Source organism: Sciurus vulgaris (genome assembly GCF_902686455.1).
Source record: "Sciurus vulgaris genome assembly, chromosome: 6".
Lineage (NCBI taxonomy): Eukaryota > Metazoa > Chordata > Mammalia > Rodentia > Sciuridae > Sciurus > Sciurus vulgaris.
The window spans coordinates 128,002,703-128,016,121 of NC_136466.1; the positions used below are offsets into that span (position 1 = coordinate 128,002,703).

The 13,419-nt window shown below is 39.3% G+C and overlaps 2 protein-coding genes across 2 annotated transcripts in view; one reads left to right on the forward strand and one right to left on the reverse strand.

The window, feature by feature from the left end:
* Positions 1 to 8,983, forward strand: part of CDC20B (cell division cycle 20B) — a 62,946-nt gene extending 53,963 nt beyond the window's left edge. Inside the window, exon 13 of the mRNA XM_079145278.1 lies at positions 8,372 to 8,983. The gene's annotated coding sequence lies outside the window, so the exon portion shown is untranslated. The remainder of the gene's footprint in view (positions 1 to 8,371) is intronic.
* On the reverse strand, positions 1,130 to 9,800 carry GZMA (granzyme A). Its single transcript, XM_079145287.1, has 5 exons — positions 9,668 to 9,800; positions 5,487 to 5,631; positions 3,562 to 3,703; positions 2,879 to 3,148; positions 1,130 to 1,359 (listed from the first exon to the last, which is right to left on the reverse strand). Exons 1-5 carry the CDS (start codon positions 9,735 to 9,737, stop codon positions 1,198 to 1,200), a joined length of 789 nt encoding a protein of 262 aa, XP_079001413.1. The 5' UTR covers positions 9,738 to 9,800; the 3' UTR covers positions 1,130 to 1,197.
* Between the last annotated feature and the right edge of the window lie 3,619 nt (positions 9,801 to 13,419).

Genomic DNA, 13,419 nt, shown 5'->3' on the forward strand with positions numbered 1-13,419 from the left:
CTAAGCAACTTAGTGAGACCCTGTCTCAAAATAAAAAGTTAAAAGGGCTGGGGATATAGCTCAGTGGTTAAACACTCCTGGGTTCAAACCCTGGTACCAAAAGGAAAAATAAAAGACAAAAAAATATGTCCTGGATCCCATCAATTAAGTCATTCTCTAGTGATAATTAGTAATTTTAGAGTTTAGTGAGTCTGATTGGCAGCCATAATTGAAAATCAGTGACTAGTATTTTAGTCTAAGTTATGTTCCTTCCTTTGTTTTAAGAGGTGGTCTCATATTGTTGCTATATGTTCTTGGTTTGGACCTATGTTGTGAATGTATGTATATGTGCTTGTATGTTTTTGTGTGTACATATACATGTGTACATATATAAATATAAAGGATCTGATGGAAATGGAAAGAATCTTCACATGATCCCATCCTGAAGTTGCTGCTGGGATGATCATGGTCTACTTAATTCAAAATGATGAATAAACATCGTGTTTTTTTTTCCAAGAAAACTTGCTGGCTGCAGTTCAGCACTTACTCCCTGCTGTGGAATGGCAGCCACTGTAACCACCATATTGATTAGACCTACTCAGGTTCAAGTACAAGGAGAATCAAGAAACAACCTAGGTAATCCAAGACTAAAATGCATACTACTGAGAAAAGAGGTTGACTTTCTGTTGTGTAATTTTCTTGGTTGGACATGTGTATTTCCTAGAATTTAAATTTCTATTCCTTATCTGCCTTTTGAAAATACTGCATGTCCTTTCGTACTTCTGTTTGTCCTGTAGATTCAAGATCTTACATGTAAAGAAAAGGAGCAGGTATGGTGTGGAGCAGTGGCCTTTGAATGGCAGACTTGCTTTCTTTTTACCTGAATGCTCTAGACTGTCTCTGTCCTGCAGAATTACTGAGTCCTTTACTGCACTTGTTATTAGACAGACCTGGTCTTAGTGTCACTCCTGCTGGGTCCCACTGAGATAGTAAAGTGAGTAATTCAGGGAGAAATTCCCATGTCCCTTGACATGGGGCTAATGCTGGAAACACTTGCCCAACCTCCCCCTTGTATCAGCCCAGAGGTTGCCTTATGACTCTTTCACTTCGCATCCAGAGGTCTGCTCATTAACATTGTGGGAGAGAAATAGTCATACAAATTGATTTTATTTGCAATATGAGTAAAAAGGGACAGCAAGTAAAATGAATTATGATCACTTAAACTTCTCCCTTAATAGTCTTAATTATCCATTTGAGGTGTTTCTGTGAGAGAAGAGTGTAGACGCCAGGCCCTTGAGGGTCTCCACATCTCCCCTGAAGGCCAAAGGCAGTGGTGCCTCTGAAAATGCCGTTGCATAGCAAAGGGCTTCCAGAATCTCCCTGGGGGAAGACAAGAGGGGTTGGGAGTGGGGTCAGTGTGGAACATGACTAGAGGAATGGAGGAAATTCTACAGCATTTATTATAGAGTTAAGAACAACTTTGACAACTGAAAATTGGTGCTTAAAAAATCAAAATGCTTAGAAATATTTTAATATTTTAAAACTGTCTCACTTGGTTTATTTATAGACCAATGAAAATGGAAATTCTGAGATTGATTCTCTACTTCCAGAAAGGCCACCCTCCTGTTTGTCATTTCCCCTAAAAGCTTAGTGACTCAAGGGATACAATTTTCAAATGCAAATGATACAATAAGGCAAAAAATAAAAGCTATGTTTTCTGGTTCTCTAGAAGACAACTGTCTTCACAAAGAAACAAAGACAAAGTAACTCCTTTCTTGGAAACTTGGATTTATGAATGTATAACATAAGGAACCATCTGAGAAACTGGATTACTCCCTAAATGGATTGATTTCCCCTGCCTGTTATTAACACCTGAAATTTTCAGAATTAGTCTTTTATGCTTAACTTATCAACAAGCAGTCCAGGGCATTGAGAGAGTAGGACAGGATGGCTTAGTGCCAGTGGCAGAGAGTGGCTGGGAGGAGGGGACTAGCACTTGGTGATGCTGCTGTGGCCTCAGGATCCCAAAGTAGGAAGTCTGGGTTCCTGGGTGCCCAAAGGGGAGTATTTGGGAGTATGTGGGAGGGAGGGTAAAGAAGAGAGCACAGAAGAGCACTAAAGACAAATGCAACCTTTCGCTGGGATTTGGCTACCCTTGCTCCTGAAGGCAGGCTATGGCAGCCGGGAGGGACAGAGACCCCTGATCCTCAGTCTCTGATAACTCTGCAGTCATGCACTGTGCACACTTCTGATGAGACTTCATAGGGTCTGGGTAAAAAGTGGGAAATGACAAACTGGTACTTAGAGCTTAAAAATCTGGAAAGTATTTTTTTCTGTTCCTGTCTTTAAGGAGAGCTCTGTCCCTCTTTTTCTCAGAGGACCCTGGGAGAGAAGCTTACATTTTTTCTGGTGTGGGTCAGACTTGGAAGTTGTTTGCTGGGGATTTGCTCAGTTCTAAGAAGCTCTGGGGTTTAGTCCGAGTCCTCAGACAGGCTGGGGAATGATAGACTTTCAAGGATGCTCAGGTTAAATGACAGAGGAACTTTTGGGGTGGTACTGAGGAGGGAGAGGAGACTGAAGGCTCTTGAAGAGTCCTGATTTAAGCTCTCCTCAGTTGTGTATATCCCAACTTTAGATCTATTTAGGGTAATATGAAAAAATGAGAAAAAAAGCATTCTTCTTAGTGGGTTTTGATACAAAATCAGGAAGATGTTGTAGGTCAACCAGGCACTAGCTGTGAAATTCTTATTTTCAATGACTCATTTAAACTGAGAACATTAATTTATTTCACTGGGGTTTTATCAAACTCTTTGAAAAAGCACTAAAACCCTGTAGAAGTTGTGACAAGACAAAGCAAGCCTTGCTTGATAGCTAACATGTGGGATCTTATTTTACTTACATCGCATGAATCTTTTCCACCACGGAGGCTTCCAGCACAAATCATGTTCATTCCAATCACAGGTTTAAAATCATAGTGCTTTTTATCATTGCAGATTTTTCTGTCTATGATGGTGACATTGACTTCTCTCAAAGTATCAGAGGGAGGTGACTTATTGCGAACCATACCCCACCCTGCAACTCGACACATGGTGCCTGGTTCCACATCAACCCCCATTTTAGGTAGTTGAAGAATAGCCACATTTTTGTTAATTGTTGCTTGTTTCTTCAGCTGTTGAATGCAAAGCATAATGAGTTAATAGAATGAGATAAACATTGCCTTTTTTTTTTTTTTTTTGGTACCAAGGATTGGACCCAGGGATGATTTACCATTGAGTCACATCCCCAACCCTTTTTATTTTTAATTTTGAGAGAGGATCTCAGTAAGTTCCTTAAGGCCTTGCTAAATTACTGAGGATGACCTTGAACTTGTGATCCTTCTGCCTCAGCTTCCCCAGCTGCTAGGATTATGGGCATGTGCTACTGTACCTGACAAAATTGACTTTTTAAACTTAAATTCTAGCCCAACTCACTGTGATCCCCTTGCATGATATTGTACAGTAGAGGCACTGAGGAAAGGCTTTTATGAAGGTGGCCAGATTGAAGGCAGTTATATAATGAAAGAACACGTTCAAAGGTACATACCTGTAGAAGTTTAAGATCACCCTCATGTGTCTCTTGATCATAGCATGGGTAGGGAAATTCTTTCTTGACATACATTAACTGTTTTTCTGGCTCATTCTTGGTAATTGAGTGAGCCCCAACAATGACCTGAGAACTTTTGGTCCTAGAATAGAAACAACACTATTTACTGGGTTTAGTCTTTAATCAGGACCAGAGCATATTATATGTTCACCAATTTCATTGTATCATTTGTAAATATACTTCTTGTGGAGATACTTTTTGGCTCAAAAGAAAAGGTGTGCTTTAAACAGTTAAAAGTAAGATGTTTATGAATCCATTGTCATCTTAGTTTTATGTTGCTGTAATGAAACACCTGCAGCTGGTTGACTTATAAAGAAAAGAGGTTTCCTTTGACTCACAGTTTTGGAGTCCAAGAGCATGGTGCTGGCATTGGCTTGGCTTCTGATGAGGGCCTCATGCCATGTCAACTCATGGCAGGAAAGTGGGAGAAAGCAGGCATGTGCAGATGTGCTTGAGTGTGGAAGAGTAGGTATAGAGTGGAGGAAGCAAGAAAGTGAGTCGAGGAAGCTGAACCTGCTGTGTAATAACTGCTCTCATGGTAAGTAAACCACTCTAAGGCGGCATTAATCTCTTCATGAGGGTGGAAACCCTATCACCTAAGAACCTCTTAAGAGTCCCACCACCTCTCAATATGGTTACTTTGGGGACCAAGTTTCCAGCACCCAAAACTTTGGGGAACAAACTGGATCAAACCATGGCAGTCTTCATCATCCATCAGCTTATTTATAAAAAGCTGAACTAGGTTCATTGAAAACAAATGAGCATTCCACGACAGGACAGCTAAATTGTGTTCTAATCTGCCCTCTCCCCTCACCCTGTTTAGCTGTGTTGGAGAATTAGCCTGCACATTACAAGAAAGGAAAAATTTCAGTAATCCTGTGACAGAAGCAAAAGGCACTGAATAGTTGTAGATTAATGCATGGAAGGATCTTTATAAAAGAAAAATGAACTCATCATAAATAGAACAACTTCTAGTAGCAGATGGCTCTGCAAAGGCCCCTGTTTGAATGGTGCTGAGCAGGTGTATATTGCAGGGATGGTGATCTGAACGAGGGGCCCGAGTTTCATTTTGGTTAACAAAAATCAAAATACTCTCTTAAGTATTAATGCTTAATGCTCTTATCATTCACATCTGTTATAAATCATGCCCACTGATATTCACACTATCCTTTTCCTATCCCGTCAGCTGGGATTGGTCTCACTTAAGACATTAGAACTGTGCTTTTCATTGGAGATGGTGAAATATTTGTAAATCTGCATGGACCTGGATGGTAGCCAATAGCCACACGTGGCAGATGAGGACTTGAAATGTGGTTAGGGTGGGACCGAGGAAGTAAATTTGCAATTATCTTCAGCTTCAATTAATTTAAGTTTGCACAGCTCCATGTGACTCTCATATTATACAGCCAGGTTTAGAGGCTTGGTTTGGAGAGTGGAGAGAGGAGGAGGCCTGAGAAGAGGTTTCAAGGTAGTAGCTGACAAGGGCTAAGGGATGGCTGAAGGAATGAGAGGGTCCCTGAGGGAACCAGGAAGGTGTTGGAAACAGATTTTCTTTACTTGATGATTCTGTGCAGGCCCTTGGGCACTGGAACTTCAACCCTTCCCTGCCGTGGTTAATGTTTTGCAGTACCTGTACCCAGTGGCTATAGTGGACACCTTCAGAAAGAGTTTGTGGATACTGTTTGTGCATTGACTTGATTCTTTGTGGAAAGTCTGGGCTCAATTTTCCTTTAGGGCTAAAGCAAACACCCAAAGACTTATGTGATATGAAAATATATGTGAATCTCCTATGGCTTAGTGAGATTTTTATTGTTTATCCAAATTAGAATATCTGCACAAATGTGTTTTAAAACTTGAGCACTTACAGTGTACAGTGGGCTGCAGTCAACACCCAATCTTTTGCAATCAAAGAGCCAGCACAGATGTTGTTTTTGTCAAGTTTAAGTAGGACCATGTAAGGTCTTGAATGAGGAGTTACTTCGTTTCCTCCAATAATTCTTACACAGCCATCTGTTCAAAAGAAAAAGGCAAATCAGATCCATGCCTATCCCAAAGAGCTCTTCATAAAGCTGTGTTTCTGAGACCAGTCATACTTTTCCCACTTGGAGAGAAAGCACGTATGAGGGCATTTGCCCTCTGGATTTTCTCCATGTAGACCTGCAGACATCTGACTATAAATCCTGTCCTGTTGAACTATCTGAGAGTTCTCTGCTGTTATGGCCCCAGAAGCCGTGCCGTTGGTGTTCCAGGGATCACAGGTTGGAAATCTATTACCAACCTTGAACCTCAGGCCTTGAAGAGGGCAAAGAGCTAGGTTTTGGTCTATTCCAGCAACAGTTGCTATAGAAAATGCTAGTGGTGATGTTGACCTGCGGGCTGAGTATTAGTTTGGGGAAGCAGGGGGCGCTTTCAGAAACCTGAGGACTTCCCTTTTCGACCCACAGCATACAACCTCATATCACCACCTTTTAGCCATGGTCTTTGGTCACTGTGAGACTTTTGGATATTGAATTGTACTGCGCTCATTCATGGGTTGAGAGAATAACATCTATTATACTTAGGGATCCTCTTCAATCTCAAGACCAACTCACATGGTTTAATCTAAGATCTTTCCAATGAGGCAAGGGGAAAGGAGGAGAAATGCCACAAGTAAAAAATTCTGCCTTAGTAAAATTTCCATAATGGTAGGTTAGGAGTAAAGACCCATTGTTACAGAAGGACGAGACCTAAACACAAGGCAAATCATACACGCTGGTCCAGAGGACCTTGTGTCTTTGTGACATACTCTTGGCTCTCCACTTTCTACACCAGATGTTCTTGAATTCTAAAATATTTCTCCTAACTGTTGGCTGAGACTCGGATTTTCTTGAATAAAGCACAGTGCCTCTTATTCCGTAACTAAAGTTGATTCACTGCCAAATTCACAGAAAGGTAACAATGATAGACAGAAACTTTCCATAAGGCTTGATGAGAGTGAAGGTAAGGGAAAAGGAATGCCCACAGGCCTCTGTTTTCCACAGGGAAAACAGGAAGCCAAAATTCTAAGCTTTAGAAATAAGAGGATGAGGGAGCTTCAGAAGAACTTCAATCACATTCCCTTTATTTCCCTAGGGTGAGTCAGATATAGATTTCAGAGGTGCACTTTTGGATTTTCTGGGCTGCAAAAATCACAAACTCAATAAATACTCCCCTTTGAAAAATTCTGTGATTGTTTGGTGACACATATACCAGCCTCAGAAACATGTCATATCTATAGCCACCCATTCTTTTTAAAAAAATCTTTCATTTGTTCTAATTAGTTATACTTGACATTAGAATGCATTTTGGCATATCATACCTACATGGAGTATAGTTTCCTATTCTTGTGGTTGTACATGATGTAGGATCACACTGGTCTTGTAATTAGAAATCATAGGGTCATAATGTCTGATTCACTCTACTATCTTTCCTACTCCCGTACCCCCTCCCCTCTTTTCACTCCCCTCTGTCTAATCCAAAGTACTTCTATTCTTTCCTAGGTACCACCCCCATTGTGAATTAGGATCTGCATATCAGAGAAAACATTTGGCCTTTGGTTCTTTGGGATTGGCTTATTTCACTTAGCATGCTATTCTCCAGCTCCATCCATTTACTGACAAATGCCATAATTTCAGTCTTCTTTAAGGTTGAGTAATATTCCATGGTGTGTGTATATATATATATATACCATATTTTCTTTATTCATTCATATGTTGAGGAACATCTAGGTTGGTTTCATAGCTTGGCTATTGTGAACTGAGCTACTGTAAACATTGATGTGACTACATCACTGTAGTATGCTGATTTTAAGTCCTTTGGTCGTAAACTGAGGAGTGGGATAACTGGGTCAAATGGTGGTTCCATTTCAAGTTTTCTGAGGAATCTCCATACTGCTTTCTATAGTGGTTGTATCAATTTGCAGTCCCACCAGCAATGTATGAGTGTACCTTTCCCCCACAGCCTCACCAACATTTATTGTTGCTTGTATTCTTGATAATTGCCATTCTGACTGGAGTGAGATGAAATCTCAGTGTAGTTTGAATTTGCATTTCTCTACTTGCTAAAGATAATGAACACTTTTTCATATATTTGTTGATCGACTGTATATCCTCTTCTGCAACCACCAATTCTTAGAAGGATATGGGGTGGGGGTTAAAGTAGGTGGGAAGTTTTAAAATACTGGAATCTCTGTCCTCTCAGAATGAATTAAATTAGAATTTATGAGACTGCAGGTATGAAGTCAGTATTTTTTTAAAATATTTTTTTAGTTGTAGATGGACATATCTTTATCCATTTATTTATTTTTTTTCTATGTGGTGCTGAGGATTGAACCCAGTGCTTCACATGTGCGAGTCAAGTGCTCCACCACTGAGCCCCAGCCCCAGCCCCTGAAGTCAATATTTTTAAAAAACCCTTCAGATTGTTCTAATGTGTAGGAGGGTTGAGACCACTGGTTTGCTCTGCTGTATCTGTTCCCTCTACAGGCACACAATACTATGCTCTGTAAACACAGGAAACAGAGTGGAGTAGAGAAAGTTGCTTCTGTTATTTCCTTTGAAGAAAAGAAATGGATTCAAAAAAATCTGTCCTGCTTTCACTGTTGCATGCTTAAAACATGCAACATGAGTGTGGTCATACTATCCCATTCTTTTAATATGCCTACTGTGTGGTCCCAAATGTTCTGCAACTATGCTATCTTTGATTTTTTTTTTTTTTTTCTTTCCATTTTTAGGTGTAAGATAAACCAGAGAACTTCTCTGGGAATTCCTGGCATTCAGGTTGTTACATGAGCCCCTCCTCCCCATATCTTCCTCCAGAAGCTGATGGACTTTGGGGTAAAACTGGCTGCCTCCATATTTGCCAATGGCCCTGGGGTAGTCCTCACTTCGGTTCCTCAGAGAACATCTAGAACTCTACCAGTGGTCCACTTCACCTTCTGAGTATAGCGCTGAGGCTTGTTTTCAAAAGGGACTTGTTTTGCTTTTCCTGTTCTTCCTCTCCCCCTCCCTAACCTGTGGGTGGGGAACAAGATGACCTTGAGTTATCTGTGCTCCACAGGAAGGAGATATCTGCCTGGGGATCGAGGAAGTGAATATCTCCCAGATTAACAAGTGAATGTTAACACACCATCAGGTGGTCCTGGGACCCCCTGTCAGGGCACACCCTGAATGTAGCCTCTGAAGAGCTCCTTTAAAATCCCCGTTCCTCCTGATGGGGAGAATCACAGTCTGGGACAGGAGTCCCTTGTGCTTCTTCTTTGCTAGCAAAGCAATAAAACTTCTTTTTCTCAAAACTGTGTTGTTGTAATTGAATTGGTATCAGGGACAAGGACTGAGCTTTTGGCAACAGAACTACTCAGGAGCAATTAGCCTTTCAGTGACAACACTATACTTTTTACAGCATTACCACCAATGTGTGTGGAACTCATGCAAAACCATTAATATTGATTACCAAAGAGGTGTACTAAATAGAACACTGCAGCTCTCCAGAACAGCTGATGCAAGAACTTTCCCAACATCCTGATCTCTTACCTTGGAGACTAGTCTAGAGAAATAACTACCAAATTCTAATCAGTCCTGATTCACCTCTGTGTGTAGGGCAGCTTTGTCTTAATTGTCTTTAAGACTAATCTGTGCTTTTTCTGCAGAAAGGCTGAACTGTCTAATGTACCACTATTCTTTTCCCAAAAGACACAACTTGTTTTCCTAATTCTAGAGTATTTTGTTTAGTTGTTTGCTCATTTTTACATTGTCAGTTTTGGCAATTTCCAAACTATAAATTGGCAGCAATAAACATTAGTGGGTCTGTCTCATTTTTTTAAAAGAAATTATAAAGAGGAAATAATTTTTTTCTTCAAAATAAAGAAATATTTAGAATACACACATGCACCCACACACACAAGAATGCTAAACATTAAGAACTTGGGGGAATTATTTTTCTCAGCATAATATATTAGGTAATATTATCAAAGGCTCTCTGCTTCATTTAGCTTAATGGTTATGATGGAAATGACAAGAATCAATCTTACCTTCAGAAATTAGCAGGAGAAAGGTGACAATTGAGAGAGAAGTTGCGAGAAAGGTATGGGAGTTGCTCATTGTGGCAGGTGTCCCACATCAATCAACACGAAAATCTGTTATCAGCTCTCGACTGCCTCTATCTTATATAGAAGAGTACAAAGGATGTGGTTTCCTTCCTTCTCTTTCTTTGAAATTTCGAAGTTTACATTAGAAAATGAAACCCAAGTGAGAGCAGCCAGTGATGGTGGCCAGTGGTCACGCTGCCAAGGGAGAGCATGGAAACTCCACAGAGGGGTGGGGGTGGTCAGGGAGCTGTGTTCCCATCAGAATGCAGTACACCAGAAGGGACTTTAAAATGTCCCAGCTAAGATTTTAAGGTCTTTTCCATCAGCAGCAATATTAACTTCAGTATCCAAGAATGATACTTTTTTTTAATGACTTAAAAATCAGAGCTTTAAAAAAAATCCTTAAATTGGTCATTAATCAATTTTTTCCCTATTTATCTCCTTAGGTTATATAACAATTAGTAGGTCAAGTGCAAGAGGAGGTCAGGGGGAGACTTAACGTACACTTAAGCTCTTGCCTCTATTTCCCTCCCCTGCTTTGTAGGTAATGGTTTATTGTGCTTCCACCTGGAGTTGCCGCAGGCACGGGTCATGGGATGGTGGCATAGGGACTGCTGGTCCTTTTCAGCCCTCCTGTTGTGTGTCCCCTGGTTGTTTACTGTCACAACTCTAGATATCGAAGGTATGTTGAGTTTTCATCCCTCCCTCTTTCTCATTTCTGTCCTCCCTCCCTCCTTCTTTCCAGATTTAGCTGAGAAGGAAAATGGGAGAAATGAGTATTTTGTTTCAGTATTGAAGAATGTCTCGCTCTAAAAAGAATCAACTTCAGTGCCTGGAGGAACCATCTGGAATATGCCTTTTCTAGGCTGAGGATGTGGTCTCTACTGTGATACCTGTGGTTGTGTTCTGTCAGGTCTGCTGATGTCGAGCTAGCACCCTCGACCTCAGACCCAGTGGTCACTCCCCTTCTTTCTTTCATTTCTTAATTCTTTCTTCTCTCTCATAAAGAAATCAACACCCTCATGACTTCAGATCTAGTGGTTCCTTTTTCAGAAACCATGACCTTACAAGGGAGCCCTTCTGAGACCCCTGTTTCCTTTTCCCAGATCTTACTATGGTATCAAAGTTTAATCATTTTCAGTAAAAGCAGTGGGATACCCTTCTTCTGGTTTTGATGAGTAATTTTAGTGCACCTTTAAAGAAGTCAAACTTTAATTGACTGTCCCTACTAAAAATTTCTTAAAGGAAACATTGACAATCTTGTTTTTATGTGATTGTGGTTGCCATTCTTCAGTTTACATTGATTTGAACAGCTTTATGATATGATTTGCATACCATAAAGTCCATCCATTTAAAGTGCACATTTCAATGGACTTTAGTATATTTGCAGAGTTGTGTAAATATACGGAAACACCATCATCTAATTCTAGAACATTTTCATTATGGCAAAGAAGCCTTGCACCTATTTGTGGTCACTCTTGTTAGGCAACCTCTAACCTACCATTTTGTAGATATGCCTGTTCGGACATTTCAGATAAATAGAATCATATAGTGTGTAGTCTTCTGTGACTGACTTTTTTCACTTAGCATAATGTTTTTGAGGTTAATTCATATTGTAACATGTATCACTACATTTCCTTTTGTTGACAAATAATATTCCACTGTATAGAAACATCATTTTATTTCTTCATTCTTCAGTTGATGAATGTTTGGCTTATTTCTACTTTTTAGTTATTATGAATCTGCCTCTGTGAACATTCATGGACAAATATTTTTTCCATTTGAAAAATATTTTTAGTTATATACAACACCAGGACATACCCTGCCATGATCACAAAACCATGAAACACGACCCATCCCAATTCAGTCCTCAGCACTTCCCTGCCTCCTGCTCCCTTCCCTCCACTTCACCAATCCCTCTTTTATCCATTTACAATTTAATTGTTTTTAAAAATTTGTGTACTGTGGATGCACCCAGTGCCACGATCCACTGTGTCACATCCATGCATGTACATGTGAAAGTTCAGTAAGAACCATTCCACTGATTTTCCCTTTTCCTGTTCTTCCTCCTCCTCCTTCTTAACTCCCTTCATCCACTCTATTGAATTTTCCTCTATTTGGATGAACTTCCTTCTCCCTTTTCTGTCCTTTTCTTTCTCTTTCTTTTATTCCTTACCCACCTTATTTTGGATTAACTTTTGCATATCAGAGAAAACATTTGGCCTTTGACTTTTTGGGACTGACTTATTTCACTTAGTGTGATAGTCATTTTTTTTTTTTTAACTTGATGTGATCAGCTTTACTGACCTAAGCTAATAAACTTTAATCCAAACATCCAAACATTTAGCATTACAATTCAAGGAGTCTTTCAAATCTCAAAGAATGCTTTAGAAAAATGGTCTGCTTTAAAAAAATATTTTTTTTATCATTTTGTTTCTTTGGTTGTACACCATTTAGATTCATACCATTTGTGTAATCATATATATACACCAGGCAACGGTGTCCACCTCATTCCACCATTTTTCATATCCCCCCTGCCTCTCATTTCCCTCTACACAATACAAAGTTCCTCCATTCTTTTCTCATCCCCCACCTCTGCCCCCCCATTATATATCATCATTCACTTATCAGGGAAAACATTTGGCCTTTGGTTTTTTGGGATTGGCTATTTCACTTAGCATAATTTTCTCTAATTCTACCCATTTATCTGCAAATAACATCATAATATTCTTATTTATGGCTGAATAATATTCCATTGTGTATATATACCACAGTTTCTTTATCCATTCATCTGTTGACGGGCATCTAGGTTGGTTCCACAATCTCCCTATTGTGAATTGAGCTGCTATAAACATTGATGTGGCTGTGTTACTGTAGTATGCTAATTTTAAAGCTTTTTCTCAGCAAAGGATACAATCAATAATGTGAAAAGAGAGCCCACAGAGTGGGAGAAAATCTTTTCCACACGCACTTCAGATTGAGCACTTATCTCCAAAATTTATAAAGAACTTACAAAACTTTACACCAAAAATACAAAGAACCCAATCAATAAATGGGCCAAGGAACTGGACAGACACTTTAAGAAGAAGATATACAGGCTATTAATAAATATATGAAAAAGTGTTCAACATCTCTAGTAATTAGAGAAATGCAAATCATGTACAAGTTTATAATGAAGACTGTTTTTATTTCTCTTGGGTCTATATCTAGGAATAGAATTACTGGGTATATGAGTAATTGCATAGTGAGTATATGTTTAGTGTTTTGAGGAACTTCTGATTTCCAAAGTGACTGATAATATTACATTCTTATCAACAATCTATGAAGATTCTAATTTCCCTACATCATTACCACTATTTTAAAATTTTTTTGATAATTGCTATTCTACAGGGTGTGAAAGAGTATTTCATTGTGGTTTTGATTTACATTTCCCTGATAAGTAATGATGTTGAGCTTCTTCTCATGTGTTTATTTGCATTCAGATATCTATGGTGAAATGTCTATTCAAATCATCTGTCTGTTTCAGAATTGGGTTTTTTGTCTTTTTATTATTGTATACTCTTTTTTACATATTCTGTGTTCTTTATTTATATATGATTACATCTCACATATAAGTCCATTATAACATATATGATCTGAGGAAGTGAATGCAATGTTTTGCTATATGTTCTTCAGAAGCTGAAGTAGGTATCCTC

Excerpts from the sequence above, each read along its gene's own strand:
- GZMA (XM_079145287.1), bottom strand. The coding sequence starts at position 9,737 with ATGAGCAACTCCCATACCTTTCTCGCAACTTCTCTCTCAATTGTCACC. Across the intron at positions 5,632-9,667 it reads TCTCCTGCTAATTTCTGAAG|ATGGCTGTGTAAGAATTATT; the intron begins GTAAGATTGATT and ends TCTTTTGAACAG. Across the intron at positions 1,360-2,878 it reads GTGGAAAAGATTCATGCGAT|GGAGATTCTGGAAGCCCTTT; the intron begins GTAAGTAAAATA and ends GTCTTCCCCCAG.